The sequence below is a fragment of the Pyxicephalus adspersus genome, chromosome 3 (assembly GCF_032062135.1).
Source record: "Pyxicephalus adspersus chromosome 3, UCB_Pads_2.0, whole genome shotgun sequence".
In the NCBI taxonomy this organism is placed as follows: Eukaryota; Metazoa; Chordata; class Amphibia; order Anura; family Pyxicephalidae; genus Pyxicephalus; species Pyxicephalus adspersus.
The window spans coordinates 157,463,517-157,481,120 of NC_092860.1; the positions used below are offsets into that span (position 1 = coordinate 157,463,517).

The 17,604-nt window shown below is 45.2% G+C and overlaps 2 protein-coding genes across 2 annotated transcripts in view; one reads left to right on the forward strand and one right to left on the reverse strand.

The window, feature by feature from the left end:
• Nucleotides 1-4,904: 4,904 nt before the first annotated feature.
• Nucleotides 4,905-17,604, reverse strand: part of M1AP (meiosis 1 associated protein) — an 18,277-nt gene continuing 5,577 nt past the window's right edge. Inside the window, exons 3-7 of the mRNA XM_072407007.1 lie at nt 13,950-14,070; nt 13,722-13,863; nt 12,955-13,155; nt 6,136-6,285; nt 4,905-4,928 (exon numbers count right to left, since the gene is read on the reverse strand). Of these exons, the coding sequence (XP_072263108.1) occupies nt 4,905-4,928; nt 6,136-6,285; nt 12,955-13,155; nt 13,722-13,863; nt 13,950-14,070 (638 nt within the window). The remainder of the gene's footprint in view (nt 4,929-6,135; nt 6,286-12,954; nt 13,156-13,721; nt 13,864-13,949; nt 14,071-17,604) is intronic.
• The window catches only part of DOK1 (docking protein 1), a 2,724-nt gene continuing 326 nt past the window's right edge, over nt 15,207-17,604 (forward strand). Inside the window, exons 1-2 of the mRNA XM_072403164.1 lie at nt 15,207-15,401; nt 16,689-17,604. The exon at nt 16,689-17,604 is cut by the window's right edge and continues 326 nt beyond it. Coding sequence (XP_072259265.1) covers nt 16,692-17,604 — 913 coding nt within the window. The 5' untranslated portion in view covers nt 15,207-15,401; nt 16,689-16,691. The remainder of the gene's footprint in view (nt 15,402-16,688) is intronic.

Here is a 17,604-nt window from a genome sequence, read left to right on the forward strand (position 1 = left end):
ATATTTTATATTATTATATTTTGGAGAGAAATACAGTCATTTTTTGGCTTTTTTGATAGATAGCAAGTGGGATCAGAATGAAATATCTGTATTTTTTAGAGATAAATATAGAAATTTTTATGGCTATTTAGGTAGATAGCAAGTGGGATTAGAATTAAATATCTGTATTTTTTTTACAGAAATACAGAAAATGTTATGGGTTTTTGGATACATACTAAGTGCTATCAGAATGAAATATCTGTAATTTTTATGTATAAATATAGAATTTTTTCTGGCTGTTGTGATAGATTGCAAGAGGTATCATAATTAAATATCTGTATTTTTTTTTTTTTACAGAAATACTGACATTCTTTTGGCTTTTTTGATAGATAGCAAGTAGGATCAGAATGAATTATCTGCATTTTTTTTTTACAGAAATACAGAATTTTTTTTGTTAGATTGCAAGAGGTATCAGAATTAAATATCTGTATTTTTTGGGGAGAAAAAAAGAATTTTTGATGGCTTTTTTGATAGATAGCAAGTGGTATCAGAATTATATATCTGTATTTTTTTTTTCAGAAATACAGAAATTTTTCAATTTTTTTCGATATATTGCAAGAGGTATCATAATTAAATATCTGTATTTTTTGGAGAGAAATACAGAATCTTTTATGGCTATTCGATAGATAGCAATTGGGATTAGAATTTAATATCTGTATTTTTTTTTTTACAGTAATTGAGAAAATTTTATGGGTTTTCGATAGATACTAACTGCTATCAGAATGAAATATCTGTATTTTTTATGGATAAATATAGAATGGTTTCTGGCTTTTGTGATACATTGCAAGAGGTATCATAACTTAAGAAAAAATTTTGGTGTTTCTCTCCAAAAAATACTGATATTTCATTCTGATCCCACTTTGCTATATATCCCCAAAGCCATAAAAATGTATATATTTCTCTCCATTACAATAAACAATACAGATATTTAATTCTGATAGCACTTGGTATCTATCCAAAAGGCCATAAAAATTATATATTTCTCTCCAAAAAATACAGATATTTTATTCTGATAGCACTTTGTATGTATTCTAAAACCTATAAAAATGTATGTAATTATCTTAAACAAATACAGATATTTAACTGTGATAGCACTTGCTAGATATCCACAAATGATAAAAAAAAGTATTTATTTCCCCGCTGATTTCACCAAGCCCTTCCCTTTTATGTGGTTTCACTATTAATTATTATTACACAGTATTTATATAGCGCCATCATATTACGCAGCGCTGTACAAAGTCCATAGTGGTGTCACTAACTGTCCCTCAAAGAAGCTCACAATCTAATGTCCCTACTATAGTCATATGTAGTTAATGTAGTCTAAGGTCAATTTATGGGGAAGCCAACTAACCTAACATGTTTTTTTGGGATGTGGGAGGAAACCAGAGTACCCGGAGGAAACCCACTCAGACATGGGGAGAGCTTGCAAACTCCATGCAGATAATGTCCTGGCTGGGATTTGAACCTAGGACCCAGCGCTGCAAAGGCCAGAGTGCTAACCCCTGAGCCACCATGCTGCCCGATAGTAGATAGTAGGTATCACTAGATAGTAGGTATGGAAAAGTGTGAATTACGTTCATCTATTCTCAAATGTCTCAAATAGCTACAGGTTCTACACTGTCCATAGAGGTGATGCCCTCAAACTCTAATGCGGTTCTTGCCCACCGCCTCCTCCTCCTGCTGTTACTGCTGCTGCCTGCCCAGTAACCAAATCTGGATGCTAGTTACTAATGCCGTCCACACTTCGTCTGAGAGCCCACCGCCTCCTCCTCCTGCTGTAACTGATGCTGCCACCTGCCCAGTACCTAACTCTAGATGCAAGATACTAATGCTGTCCACACTTTGTCTCAGAGCCCACAACCTGTTGCTGCTGTTACTGCTGTTACTGCTGCCGCCTGCCCAGTGACCAGTACCCAGCTGTAGATGCCAGTTAACAATACTGTCTATGCAATTTTACGAAGTTACAGCTAGGAAAAGGCAGTCCCCTACACAGCAATCTGTCCAGTAGCTACAGATTCTACACTGTCCATGTAGGTGATGGCCTCAATCTGTAATGCCATCCTTGATTCGTCTCATGGTTTACTTCCTCCTCCTCATGCTGTTACTGCTGCTGCCTGCCCAGTACCCAGCTCTAGATGCCAGTTACCAATGCCATCCACACTTCGTCTCAGAACCCACCGCCTCCTCCTCCTGCTGTTACTGCTGCTGCCTGCTCAGTACCCAGCTTTAAATGCTGCCACTTCCAAATGCTGTCCACTCTCCGTCTCAGGGCCTAACGCCTCCTCCTCATGCTGTTTTTGCTGCTGCTTGCCCAGTACCCAGCTCTAGATGCCAGACTAGGCTCAAGCTCAACAGGGTCTTCTTTCCTCACTGATTCCACCAAGCTCCGTTCCCTTTCATGTGCTTTCACTAGATAGCAGGCCCTGAGACGAAGTGTGCACGGCATTAGTAACTGGCATCTTGAGCTGGGTGTAGTGCATCTTTAATGAAACCCCGAAACGTGTAATGCAAGTGTGTAATCTGAAATTTGTGAATGAATGTAGAAGGTCTTCTGAAGCACGTCTTCTGCTTTATCCATCGGTACCACACTTTATCAGACTGAATTTCTGTGTATGTTACCCCGGAACTGGGAAGTGGGACAGCGGTCCCTCTGTATATGTTGGGGGGATGAGATGGGAGACACTGGTATGTTTAATGGGAACAGAGAGGTCATGGATGACCACATTGAGCCATGAAGTTATTCAGCTCAGCAGACGTCCGGAGACTTCTCCACAACAAGTATGTGGCCTTCCTGGCAAACTCCATTCAAGGATGCGTCAACAAAGATCTTTTGAAAATACTGCAGAATGATGAGTTTCTGACTGAGAAGCAGCTGAAAGGGAAGGGTGAGATGTCATTGATGAAATGCACAATGGCATAATTTACCGCAAAGTGCATCAATACAGAACTGACCACCACCTTGTATGGTTCTATTTCCTGACCCGTGTCTCTTCGGAGTATATAGAAAGCGTGCTGGCCGATTTCGAACAGGGACCTCAGCCCGACGTTGTCATCATCAACTCCTGTATATAGGATGTTATCAGGTATCATGAGCAATCACTGCAAATGTACAAAACCAACCTGGACCACCTGTTTATCCGGCTCACCGAGGTGCTGATCCCCAAATGTCTGGTGATATGGAACATGGCCATGTCTGTTGGATTCAAAGCTGGTGAAGTGCTAGTATACCCAATTCCTAATGTGCGCTGGAACATCATAGAAGGGAATTTCTACAGCGCCACTCTGGCAGATTTGCACCAATTTGATGTGATTGACATGCACTTCCGCTTGGAGCTGCGCTCCAAGGTTAAAGATGCCACCCACTCAAATCGGCTGGCTCATTGGAAGTATACTTGCATCCTGATGGGTCATATTGATAAAGCTTGGGGCGTGCAGCAGGAACAGCAGAAAGAGGAGGCAGTGGGCTTGGAGACGGAGCATGGACAGCATTGGTAACTGGCATCCAGAGCTGGGTACTGGGCAGGCGGCAGCAGTAACAGCATGAGGAGGAGGCAGTGGGCCCTGGGAAGGAGCAAGGAGGGCATTAGAGGTTGAGGCCATCACCTATATGGACAGTGTAGAAGCTGTAGCTTTTTGAGACATGAATGGATGAACGAGATTCCAATCTGTCCCTACCTACTATGTAGCGAAACCACATGAAGAGGAACGAGCTTGGCGGAATCAGCAGTAAAAGAAGACCCTGTTGAGCTTGAGTTTAGTCTGGCATCTAGAACTGGGTACTAGGCAGTGGTCAGGCAGCAGCAGTAAGAGCAGGAGGAGTAAAGCTACTTACACACGGCAGATTTTTATCGCCCGATAATCGGCATCAGCCAAATATCGGGTGAAAATCTGCCATGTGTACAGTCGGTGTCGTCCATCGTCCGAACGACCGTCCTGCTGGATCCACGGACGATGGACGACAACCGATCCTAATGAAAGGGAAGGGGGAGAGCGCGCAGCAGGGTGCCGCTTCGTCGCTCTCCCCCTCCCCTCCCCATAGAGCATGAACGGTGCTGTATGTACAGCACCGTTCATGCATCGTGCAGTCCCTTGTCGTTGGAAAGGATCGTGAAAGATCCTTTCCGACAAAAATTGCAAGTGTGTACGCAGCTAAAACAGCCATCCACATTCCGTCTCAGGGCCCACCGCCACTGTAGGGACAGTGGGAATCTCATTCATACATTCATGTCTCTCATGCCAGTGGCAATGATTTGGGGATTAGGTCCTTGAGAGAATCAGGGACATTAAGTGGGACTTTTTGACGTTGCTCGCGGCCTTCCCAGAAATGATAGTGGTGTAGTCGGAGATTGTAGCCAGGACATGGTGGTGGTTGGCACGATCTGTAACTATGCTCAACAAGGCCAGAGCTAAGGTGAATAGGGATGTTGGAAGGTTTATTGTCAGGAATGGGGGCATTGTTGTTCACCATCGAGAGTTAGAGGCGGATTATTCAATACATTTACAAGGTGATGGAGTTCATTTAAATGCAGTTGGGATTGATTTGTGGTGTCTGGGACTACAGGACAGGAAACGTAGAGTCCTGTGGGTGTGGAGGACCGCACAAGTGTAAAGGTTTACACTTGTAGCACAGTGGCAGTGTTAGGTCCTCGTGGGACACGGTGTGGTGGAGTTGGATTGGTAAAAATGGTGTGTGGAGAGCCATCTATGGTATGGGGACTTCAAAATGTTTTAAAGGGGTTAAGAGGTGGTAAAGTTGGGTATGATATGCTTAATTATTATTGTTCCCGAGACGGTGGAGTGTCGTCTCGGAGCAGGTGAGATATATCAATCCACACAGATACCGGTGTAAATCGGTGGTGAAGGAGTTAAGGCCTGTGAGGAGCTGCCACCTGGGGGGGAGGGGGAATTATGTCACCTGATTGTTAATGGTATATATAGTTGTAATGTAAATAAAAGTTACAGCTTTATATGGTTAAAAATGTTTAAACTGAGTAAAGAGCCGTAAGGCCACATTCACCATACCCGCAGGTGTCTGTTGTTACTTATCAGGGGGCTTGGTTGTTAAGGGGGAAGAAGTGTGTAGGTTTAAATAGGGTCTTGCATACTGCAGTCATGTACATGACATTGTGTTCTGGTGATGTACTCTCCTACTCCTCCTCATATCACTCAGACTTCTACATACTGTACATGACATTGTGTTCTGGTGATTCAGGGGCCACAGACATAGTACAGGAGATAATCAGGGGCCGCAGACATACTACAGGAGATGGGCAGGGGCCGCAGACATAGTACAGAAGATAGTCTGGGGCCGCAGACATAGTACAGGAGGTGGTCAGGGGCCGCAGACATAGTACAGGAGGTGGTCAGGGGCCGCAGACATAGTACAGGAGGTGGTCAGGGGCCGCAGACATACTACAGGAGATGGTCAGGGGCCGCAGACATAGTATAGGAGATAATCAGGGGCCACAGACATACTACAGGAGATAGTCAGGGGCCGCAGACATAGTAAAGGAGATAATCAGGGGCCGCAGACATAGTACAGGAGATAATCAGGGGCCGCAGACATACTACAGGAGATGGGCAGGGGCCGCAGACATACTATAGGAGATAGTCAGAGACTGTAAAAGTTCTACAGCAGACGGTCAAGGTTTGCAGATATTTTATAGGTGACTCTGTGGGACTGCAGATGTTCTGAAGGAGATAGTGTTGTCCTCCAACTCCACTCTGTCCCCCTTCCTGCACCAGCAACATCTTACCACATTTTACCCCATGCCTGCTCTTTGCCCCTACCCCAACTCTGAGCACCCCCTCCTACACCTGACCCAATGCCAGATACCAAATCCAATGCACATATTTTTCCCTGGACATTTTCATACTCTGGGCTAGTATTGAATTACTGGACAAGGAGAGGGCAGGAAGACTTTAACCCACAAACTTTCTTCTTTTATGAAAAGAAGAGATTGGGTGTGATTAAACTCTGGACTTTGTTCAAATAAAAGGAATGTGTATGCTTTGTGTTTGTAAAATAACATTTTTGAGATATTGCTCTGAAAGATGAAAATATCAGCCAGGATAAAGGCATTTCTTCTGTCTCACCTGGCGGCTATGTCCTCGTCCACCTCGGCACATAAAGGGACGCATGGCGGGGGTAGGCTGGGAAAGTGCCACCGTCAGATGTTTGTACAGATTGCTGCTGATCTGTAGAGGGTTATACACAGTATCCACCTCCAGGCCACTCAGTGCTTCCTAACAAAAGACACAGAAAATTGGCTCAGTTACACAGATTAAAGACTGATTTCCACTTTCCACAGCTATCCAGATATTTCTCCTAGTTAGCAGTTCAGTTCATTTCTGTAAAGATACCTTAAAAAAATGAATATTTCTGATAGCCACAGATATTTGTTCAGGGTCAGCAAACTAAACATACACAAACAGTTCCCACATCCAGAAAATATCGCATCCAGCACTCCTGTTCCCCCCCCCCCTCCCAGTGTAACCATCTGAGTGTGTCTACCGTCCAGCACTACCACAGTATACCCATCTGATTTTTTTCAGCACTCCCACATTGTATCCATATGATTGTACCCAGCAATCCCCCCGTGTAACCATCTGATTGTGTCCAGCACTCCCCCAGCATCACATCTGCTTGTGTCAATGAATCCCCCAGTGTACCCATCTGATTGAGTTCAGCACTCCAGCACTCTCCCAGTGAACCCATCTGATTGCACCCAGCACTCCCCCAGAGCATCTATTAAATTGGGCCCAAAACTCCACAAACCAATGTACCCAACTGATTGTACCCAGCACTTTCCTAGTGTACCCATCTGATTGTATCCACCACTCCCCCAGTGTACCTTATCTGATCATTTCCAGTGTCCAGCACTCCCACAGTGTACCCATCAGATTTTATCCAGCACTCCCCCAGTGTACCAATCTGATTGTATCAAGAACTCCCCCAGTGAACCCACCAGATCACGTCCAGCATTCCTCCAGTGTACCCATCTGATTGCGTCCAGTAATTCACTAGTGTACCCATCTCATTGTGCCCTGCATTCCTCCAGTGTAACCATTCGATTGTCTTTATCAGTCCCTCTGTGTAACCATCTGGTTGCATCCAGCCTTCTCCCAGTGTACCCATCTGATTGTATCCAGGGTCCAGCACTCCCCCAGTGTACCCATCTGATTGTACTCTGCACTCCCTCAGTGTACTCGTATGATTGTATCCAGCATTTTCCTCAGTGTACCAATCTGATTCTATCCAGTGTTCCCTCTGTGTACCCATCTGTGTGTTTCCAGCACTCCTCCTGTGTACCCATCAGATTGCAACCAGCACTGCCCACATGTACCCATCTGATTGCGTCCAGCACTCCCCCAGTGTACCCATATGATTTTATCTAGCGTTCCCCCATCGTACCCATCAGACTGTGTTCACTGTCCAGCATTCCCCAAGTATACCCATTTGATTATATCCAGCACTCCCCCAGTGTACCCATCTGATTGTGTCTGGTGCTCCCTCTGTGTACCCATCTGATTTTATCCAGCACTCCCCCAGTGTACCCATCTGATTGTGTCCAGTGCTCTCTCTGAGTACCCATCTGGGTAAGATGGGTACACTTGGGGAATGCTGGATGCAATCAGATAAGTACACTGGGGGGAGTGCTGGGAGCAAACAAATGGGTACACTGGGGAGTGCTGGATGCATCAGATGGGTACACTAGGGTACACCACTAATCTCACTCATTAACCCTTCCTATTGGGTAGGCCTGGCACCCTGGCATGCAGGCCATACTCCTAGTCCCTGGCTTTGGGCCTCTCTATCAGATAGGTACAGAGAGGGGTCACTGGAAACTGGGTACTGGGTACAATCAGATGGGAACACAGAGGGAGTGCTGGATACAATCAGATGCGTACACAAAGGGATCATTGGATACTATCAGATTGGTACACTGGGATAGTGCTGGGCGCAATCGGATGGGTACACTGGGGGAGTGCTGGACTCAATCAGATGGGCACACCGGTGGAGGGCTGGATGCAATCAGATGGGTCCAATTGGGGAGTGCTGGATGCAATCAGATGAGTTAACTAGGGGAGTGCTGGATGCAATCAGATGGGTACACTGGGGGAGTGCTGGATACAATCAGATGGGTGCACTGGTGGAGTGCTGGATACAATCAGATGGGTACACTGGGGATGTGGTGGGCATAATCATATGGATACACTGGGGCAGTGCTGGACACAATCAGATGGGTACACTGGGGTAGTGTCGGACACTGGACATAATCAGAAGGGTACACTGGGGCGTGCTGGATACAATAAGATGGGTACACTAGGGGAGTGCTGGACACTGGAAACAATCAGATGGATACTCTGGAGGAGCACTGAATAGAACTAGATAGGTAGTCTCTGGGAACACCAACAGGTAGGAGAGTGGGAGAGGAGGAATAACCATTGAAGGAAACTTGAAAGGAGCAATCAGACAGATAGGAAGCAATCCAAGAGAGAGCAGTGTCACCGATACCAATGGAGCGCATGATTTGTATTATCAACAGTATCAAAAGCAGAGGAAAGATCTAGGAGAAGGAAGAGGGAAAAGTTGCCTTGAGACTTAGCTCTGATGATGTCATTGCCCACCTTAGTAAGGGGTGTTTTGTTGGAATGGGCAGCTCGAAAGCCAGACTGGAGGGGGTCAAGGGGAGAGTTGGTGCTCAGGTAATTGGTGAGTTTTTTGTAGACAAGGCACTCAAGAAGTTTGGAAACCTATGGGAGAAGGGAGATTGGACAGTAGCTAGAAGGTAGGGAGTGGTCTAGCGAGGGTTTCTTCAGGATAGGGAGAATTATGGCATGTATGAAAGCAGAGGGGTAGATACCGGGGGCCAGGGTGGAGGATTGGGGACGGAGTAAATCAGAGGGAATTGGTTGAAGTGGACAGGTAGTAGATGGAGATGATGAAAGAAGAGAGGAGACTTTATCCACAGTAAAAGGGCTGAGGGAGGCCAGTGATGATTTACAGGTGGAAGGGATGGATGTGGTCATGACTGATTTTGTCTATTTTATCTCTAAGTAGGTGGCAATGTCTTGGACAGAGAAGGTTGTTGTGGGGGGAGCAGATGTGGGGTTTAGGAGCGAGTCAATTGTTCAGAAGAGGCTGCGTGGGTTGGAAGCTTGAGAGGTAATTACAGCAGAGAAATAATTTTGCTTGGTGACAGTGAGTTCAGTGTTAAAAGTGTTGCAGTATGGCTTTGTAGTCCATGAAGTCAGCACTGAGGCCAGATTTCCTCCACTTGAGCTTTGGCTGCTCTATCTCCTGTGCATTTTTTGAAAAGTTTAGCTCCTTTTTGGATTGGGCGGTTCAGGAAGTAGCGTGGATAGATTCTTTAATACACTATTTGGATGATTTCCTGTGTATTGGGCCACTGGGCAGCAGGGTTTTTTTGACATTCTATTGGCCATGCTACAGCACTTATACAAGCTTTTTGGGATGCCACTGGCAAGAGACAAGATAGAGGGCCCCTCAACGGTGATTATATTTTTGGGGATTGTGCTGGATTCAGCAGACTTGCTCTGTGCTGCCAGAGGACAAACTGGTGGATTTGTGGTGGACTGTCTGCGAGGCGTGTTCGCGGCGGAAGATGCGGTTGTGAGAATTCCAGTTCCTTCTTGGCAAGTTGAATTTTGCTTGCCAAATCATGCCAATGGGCTGAGTCTTCTGCAGGCAGTTGGCAGGGGCGACAGCTGGGGTTTTCTCACCCATGCATTTTCGTTCCACTGTCCAGAGAGGTGAGGAAGGATTTGGGGGTCCGGGACCTGTTCTTGTAGTCGTGTAATGGGCTCCCGCTGTAGCTCGACGGTCTGGTCTCTAGTTACAGTTTGGAATTGTTCACCGACGCGGCGGGGGCCACCAGGTATGGAGTTTACTTCTTGGGTAAGTGGTGTGCGGGCCTCTGCGTGGATGAGTGGTGAAAGGAAGGTTTTTGGTTCAACATGGCATTGCTTGAATTGTTCCCCAGTTGTGGCAGTGGACTTCTGGGGAGAGGTGCTGCTAAAAAGGAAAGTGCGTTTTTACTGCGACATTTTAAAAGTGATGCAAGCGATCAAAAAAAAATTTTTGTTTGCGGTAAAACATCTATCTGGTGGCAGTACACATTCCAGGTAAGGCTAACTCAATTGCAGGTTCTTTGTCTCGTTTCCAGTGGGACAGGTTTCGTGTGTTGGCACTGGAAGTGGAGCAGCATTGTGTCTCCTGCCCCCCGGGTCTGTGGAATTGAGCTGAAGTCGTCTCTTGGCAAGGCGACCTTATGGGGAAGGGGTGTTCCTGATTCATGTGAATTGGTTGGCGCTTTCCCGTTTTCAATTTGTGGCAGTATTCTGGAAATGCTTGATGGTAGTATCTGGGTAGTATTCCTCACACTTTTGGGGGAGATGATAAGGCTGGCCAGCTAAAGGAACCAGAAGGTGCCGCATGGCACTCCCTGGCTTCTGAGGGCCGGGGTGGAGCAGGGGCCAGCACGTGAAGAGGACTTGTTGGAGGGGGAGCTGAAGGATGATGTGGCTCCATGAGTTTTGGAGGTTCTGATTGGGGCGGCTGGAGGGGCAGTGGGCCCTTGCGGACCTGGTAAGCGCTGTGGGTCGAGATGAGGGGGGGAAGAGGATGGGGGCTAGAGTGTTGCAGGGTTGGGGGGACAGGAGGGGTCCAAGAGGTTATGTCGGCATTGAGGGTGGTGTTATTAGGCATAGACAAGGGGAAATGGGGGTGTTAGGAGGGGGTGAGAGACCAGGGTGGAGGGCGTTGGCACACGCCAGTGAAGGGTCTGATGAGGGTGGGGTGTCATGGGTCGTCCAGGATATATGGATTGCGGGTCACACTCAGGGGAGGGGGGTTGCAGGGCAACAACATGGCAATAGGTGATAGTGGTGGGAGCGGAGATGCCACCGGGGGTGCCTTCGGGGAGAGTATGGGGGACATGGCGAAGGGAGAGGTGTACTTGGGGGCCATTTGAAACAGGAGGTGCAGGAATGAGTCTGGAGAGGTGAGTATATTGATCTTTTTTCCCTGTTGCCGTTGAAGCAGTTCAACCTGGAGAGGATTTCAGGTTGAACTGTTTCAACGTTTCCAGGTTAGTGGAAAAAGGGGGACGGGGAGACCGGGAGGCACAGGTTAATCCCGCAGATGTTTGCGAATTGGTGCAGGAGTTTGCAATTTTTGCCAGTGTTTTGGGTGAAAAAGGACCCGAGCATTGCGCAGCATTTTTTTGTTACCTGGACGCTATAGGGGAGGCATATAAAGTGTACAGGGGGGCAGTGTGTTGGCAATATGACAAGCAATTTTATAAGCGCAAAGCATTCCGGCCCTTCCTTCATTGGAATACCAAAGGGATAGCCTGTGGATGAAGCTGATCACGCCAGTGCGGGCTGGTGGGTAGCCCTTTGTTGGGGGGCCCAGGAGTTTGTTGCCTTTCGAGTCTGTGGCATTCTGTAAAAAAGGCCTGTGTTGGCAATACAATGAGGGAATATGTAAGTTTGGAAGCTCCCGACGTTTTAGCCATAAGTGCGCCGGATGTGGAGGAGCACAGAGTGCAGCCAAGTGCTTTAGGCTCAGGAGGGGCCGGATAGTGTACGGCGCTGGAAAGAGTAAATATGCCGGTGATGGTAGGGCCCATGCGACAATAAAAACTGACAATATCTGCATGAAGTTTGCAGGTTCCCCCTGTGTTTGTGTGGGTTTCCCCTGGGTACTCCGGTTTTCTCCCACATTCTAAAAACATGCAGTTAGGTTAATTGGTTTCCCCCAAAAAATTTACCCTAGACTGTGGTAAAGACATATGGCTATGGTAGGGACATTAGATTGTTAGCTCCCTTGAGGGACAGTTAGTGACATGACTATGGACTTTGTACAGCACTGCCTAAAATGTTGGAACTATATATATAAATATATACCGGTATATATATATATACTGTACATCTTTCCTCTTACATGTAAAGCACTCCTTGGCACACCTGGGCAAGTCCAGTTTTCCCCAGTTGTATCTGTGAGTCATTAATTTCCCTAGTATTCTTCTTTGTCCAGTAATCTCTTGGGGTATCAATGTGTGTATCTAGCAATCTTCAGTATGTGGATGTGTGTGTAACCAGCCCTACCCTAATGAACCTGTTTCCCCAACACTCCCCCAGTGAATCCATGCATGTATCCAGTGCCCTGCAGGTGTATCCATCTGTCTAGCATTCCAGTGTATCTTTGTACTGTATGTGTATCAATGTGTGTCCAGAGCTTCCCCAGCATACCCATATTTGCCCCCTTTCCCCTCTTGTGTATCCTTGTTTATGTCAAATTGCTTCTCTATTGTATCAGGGTTTGTATCGAGCACTCCCAATGTGTACCTGGATCCAACATTCATCAGAAATCCTCTCCGTACATCTGTACTTTTAAGTTTTTGTCTACCTCCATACCTGTACTTGGTAGATCATGTGCACCTGCTTTAATTTCTGTAACTGGTAGAATGCTAATGCTTTGTATACCTCCCTCCGTACCTGTACTCGGTAGGTCACGTGTTCTTCCCTTCGTACCTGTACTCGGTAGGTCATGTGTTCCTCCCTCCGTACCTCTACTCGGTAGGTCATGTGTTCCTCCCTCCGTACCTGTACTCAGTAGGTCATGTGTACCTCCATCCGTACCTGTACTCTGTAGGTCATGTGTCTATCCATCCAGACCTGTACTCAGTAGGTCATGTGTACCTCCCTACCTGTACTCGGAAGGTCATGTGTACCTCCCTCCGTACCTGTACTCGGTAGGTCATGCGTACCTTCCTCTGTGCCTGTACTCAGTAGGTCATGTGTACCTCTGTACCTGTGGTAGAAGTTTGTGTGCACCTCCCTCCATACCTGTACCCAGTAGAAGTTTGCATGCATCTTCTGTCATACCGTAACTCGGTGAAGAGCTCCATCTGTTACAGCTTCAGGAAGTGTTGTAGATTTTATTGGAAGTAGGAGCTCCCTGACAGCCACTGGACGAAGCAGCAAAGCCATTGAGTCTGAGGCAGACACAATAAAATGTGACAAGACTGGTGGAGCCCAGGGCATTGATCGGCGACTACTGCATCCCAGAAGAGAAAGCTGCTGGGTCTAAAAGATATATTATAAAACAAAGGGTAAAAAATCCTCCTGTTTGCGATCCCCCAGGGCACTAGAAGTTAATTAACCTCTAGTGCCCCAGGGATCGCACACTCTTCTCAATGAATGCAGCCACAGCTGCAATCATTGAGCAGATGCCCGGCAAGGGAGAACCTTCTAACATTGTAATATATGTATCTCTTACAAATGATACATGTTACAGCCACAAATGTATCATTTGTAAGAGATACCTATATTACAATGTCAGGAGGTTCTCCTGTGCTGAGCATCTTCTCAATAATTGAAGCTGTGGCTGCATTCATTGAGAAAAGTGTGTGATCCCTGGGGCACTGGAGGTTAATTAATCTCTAGTGCCCGGGGATCGCAGAGGATTTCCAGGGCTGCATTATGCAGCCCTGAAAACCCTTCTGTTCAGCGAGAGCTCGACTTCTCGGCGAATCAGAAGGCTGTCTTCGCTTACAATTTCAGTAAGGGAAAAAGGCCTGATTCGCCGCAAGATCGAACTTATTATTCTTGCTCGCTCATCCCTACTCAACATGACAAATTGCTATTTCTACCTGTAAGTGATGACACAAAGCCTGGAAATTCTCCTGGTTAGATTCCAGCTGATCCCAGTCCAGTTCCCAGCATGCTGAGGGGTTAAGAATAGATGGAAGTCCATACAACAAGGAGCCACAAACTCCCTGTGAGGACAAAGCTCTAGATGGAGATAATCATATATCACTTGTAGTGTACAAAGACAGGAAATGTGAGAAATTAAAATAGAGTAATAGATGTTACGATACCGGATAACTCGAATGGTCTGAGGGCTCCCCAAGTTCTGTTCCTGGTTACTATCCTGAGTAAAACTTCCAAGGAGGAGACCAGAGGGCAGCAGAGGACGGTGCACATCACAGATGATCTGTACTATGGAAAAACTAACATTAGTAAACATAAATGGTGGCAATGTAAGTGAAGCCATTACATTAAAAATATACAAATTTCCTTCATTGATATTCCATCATTAGGAGCACTATTACTATAGGATCATTGTCCACCTGTGCCACCAGAACTAATATTACTACTAGATCAATCAGATGTCCACCAGTGTCACTAGATCAATCAGATGTTCACCTGTGTCACCAGAACTAATATTACGACTAGATCACTCAGATGTACACTTGTGCCACTAGAACTAAAATTACCAATAGATCACTCAGATGTCTACCTGTGCCATCAAAATTAATATTACTACTATACTACTCATATGTCCACCTGTGTTACCAGAACTAATATTACCACTAGATCACTCAGTTCTCCACCTGTGCCACCAGAACCAATAAAACTACTGGATCATTTAAATGTCTACCTGTGTCACCAGAACTAATATTATCACTAGATCACTCATATGTCCACTAGTGTCACCAGAACTAATATTGCCACTAGATCACTCAGATCTCCACTTGTGCCACCATAACTAATATTACTACTTGATCACTCAAATGTCTACCAGTGTGACCAGAACTATATTCACCACTAGATCACTTATATGTCCACCTGTGTCACCAGAACTAATATAACCACTAGACCACTCATATGTCCAACTGTGCCACCAGAACCAATATTACTACTGGATCACTCAAATGTCCACCTTTGTCACCAGAACTAATATTACCACTGGATCACTCATATGTCCACCTGTTTCACCAGAACTAATATTACCACTAGATCACTCAGATGTCCACCTGTAGTATTGTGTAGTGTGGTGTAGTATGGTGTATTGTGTAGTATGATATAGTATTGTGTAGTGTGGTGTAGTATGGTGTATTGTGTAGTATGATATAGTATTGTGTAGTATTGTGTGGTGTAGTATGGTGTATTGTGTAGTATGATATAGTATTGTGTAGTATTGTGTAGTGTGGTGTAGTATGATATAGTATGGTGTATTGTGTAGTATGATATAGTATGGTATAGTATTGTGTAGTGTGGTGTAGTATGGTGTATTGTGTAGTATGTGGTCTCACAACCTCTAATTGTGGATAATTGGATCATGGAAATACCTCATTGGTGTCTTTTTTTCCCCAGTGTCAGAGTTCTGGGTGACGGTACAGAGGACGGAAGCGGCTGAGCGCTGTGCTTTGTTGGGTACTTATATTCTTCGAGCTGAAAGCGATTGTCTTGTTCTGAAAGCTCCAGACACAAAGGAAAACCTTTATTCCTGGCCCTACAAACTTTTGCGCCGATACGGAAGGGACAAGGTAAGAACTGCAATAAGAATTTACAGACATTGCTCTGCCCAAACATGTTCCTTCTCTTCTATGACTTGGAGTTGGATTCAGTATCTGTTACTATTAAGAATAAAGAATTTGGCTTTTACCTAAAAATGATGGCTGCACCTGATTGGCTGTCGTAGGTGACACAAACGATTGTTTTGCTACCTATTCATAGAGAAGGGAAGATATAAAGGACCTGTGCTCAGGTGATTTTATAATGGATCACAAGATAAATATGAAAATTCCCTATTGCACAATTTTCTAATTTCACTAATTACCCCAGGACTGAGAACGTGATTGGTAAACTGCTTTACACCTCCAAATTATGCAGTTCAGGTAATACCCCAGCATACAAAGACGTTGTAGACAATTGTGCCCCGGGGTACAAAGCCAGCTCGATGCAGACATGAATCATACATGAGGCAGATATGAATTAGACATGAACCACACAAGAAGGGTTAGGATTAGTTTTCACCAGACATGAGCATTACATGGGCCATACGTGAACCGTACATGAGCATTACATGGGCCGTACATGAGCATTACATGGGCCGTACATGAGGCAGACATGAGCATTACATGGGCCGTACATGAGCATTACATGGGCCGTACATGAGCATTACATGGGCCGTACATGAACATTACATGAGCCGTACATGAGGCAGACATGAGCATTACATGGGCCGTACATGAGCATTACATGGGCCGTACATGAGGCAGACTTGAACAAGTTTGGAGTTTGATTCGGGCAGAGATATCGGCTTACCTATTTGATAAGTGCTTCATTATAATTCTGTATTTTTATGTTACAGCCACTGCTTTCAAAGGTGATTTCATCAATGAAAATCTATTTCTATAATAACATCCCTGTCATTTATAAAAGCAATTTCAATCTATTTATAAGAAAGCAGCTGTAGTCTGCAAATCTCCTTCAGTTATAAGGGAATGAAATATCACAAATCATTTATCAGACTCTGTAAGGATAATTACTACATTCAGTCATCCAGAATTCATGTTGTAACTCACCATCAGCTCCTGACCTCACCAATGGGGCAAATTTCCACAGACACCCTCCAAAATCTTTAATGTACTTTCATGGGTGGGGGAAGTTATTTGTTTAGGCCATAGGACATGTTCTCACAAATGTGAGTTCCTGAAGAGCCTCTATAATTGGTGTGAAATGTGCAAATATTTCAATTCTATATGCAGCTTTCACTCTTCTCTTTATCCAGTAATAACACCGGATAAGTGATTCTGTACTTCTACTTTCAGGTTATGTTTTCTTTTGAAGCTGGCAGACGATGTGCCTCAGGTCCTGGAAATTTTACATTTGAGACCTCCCAAGGACATGAGATTTTTCAGAAAGTCGAGTCTTCCATTCATGCTCAGCAAGGTTCAGAGAATCAGCAAAGCTCTTTGGACACAGAGGTTCCCACAAATCAGACTTGTGATAATTATGAGTTAACTCCTAGGAAAGATGCTGAGGAAAAGGCACCTAAAGGAAGAGTTCTTCCAAATCTCCCTGCAGGTAAAATGGTTCCACCTCAGCACCAATTTGATCCCTTAATACCCGGGAAAAGCACTCCTCCTCGCTCTCCAGTTGCCCATCACTCTGCAGACAATGAGCATCTATCCGTCTACTCGGAGCCTAAAGATTCTGTCAAGGGGGTAAAAGTTCATTTTGATCCTCTGTATTCAGATCCTGTGGACAGCGTATGCAATAAGGAGAAGGTTTCCTCTCCACTATATTCAGATCTGTATGAACAGGTGAGATATGAAATAGTGGGGGGAGTGGTTTCTTCAAAAACACCTCCTGCAAGTGAAGATCATATCTATGATGAGCCAGAGGGGGTAATACATACAAATGACCCTCCCCAGCTGTACTCAGAAGTAAAAATGGAGGCGGCTGCATGGAGAAAACAAGCAAATGATGAAACGTCTGGTTATGAATATCCATATAATCCAAACACTGATGACTATTCAGTACCAAATTTCCAGGGACCACGTAGTCAACCCCGTACTAGAACAGGCCCCAAGCCAGTTTTGGCACCAAAGCCTCAAGGAATAATTTTACCAAAACCTCCTATAAAAGACAAAGAATCAGAAAAGATGCAGTGTCCTAGCAGACAGACAAATTGTAATAACAACAACAGTAACATAGAGGCGTTGTATAGTCAAGTGGTGAAAC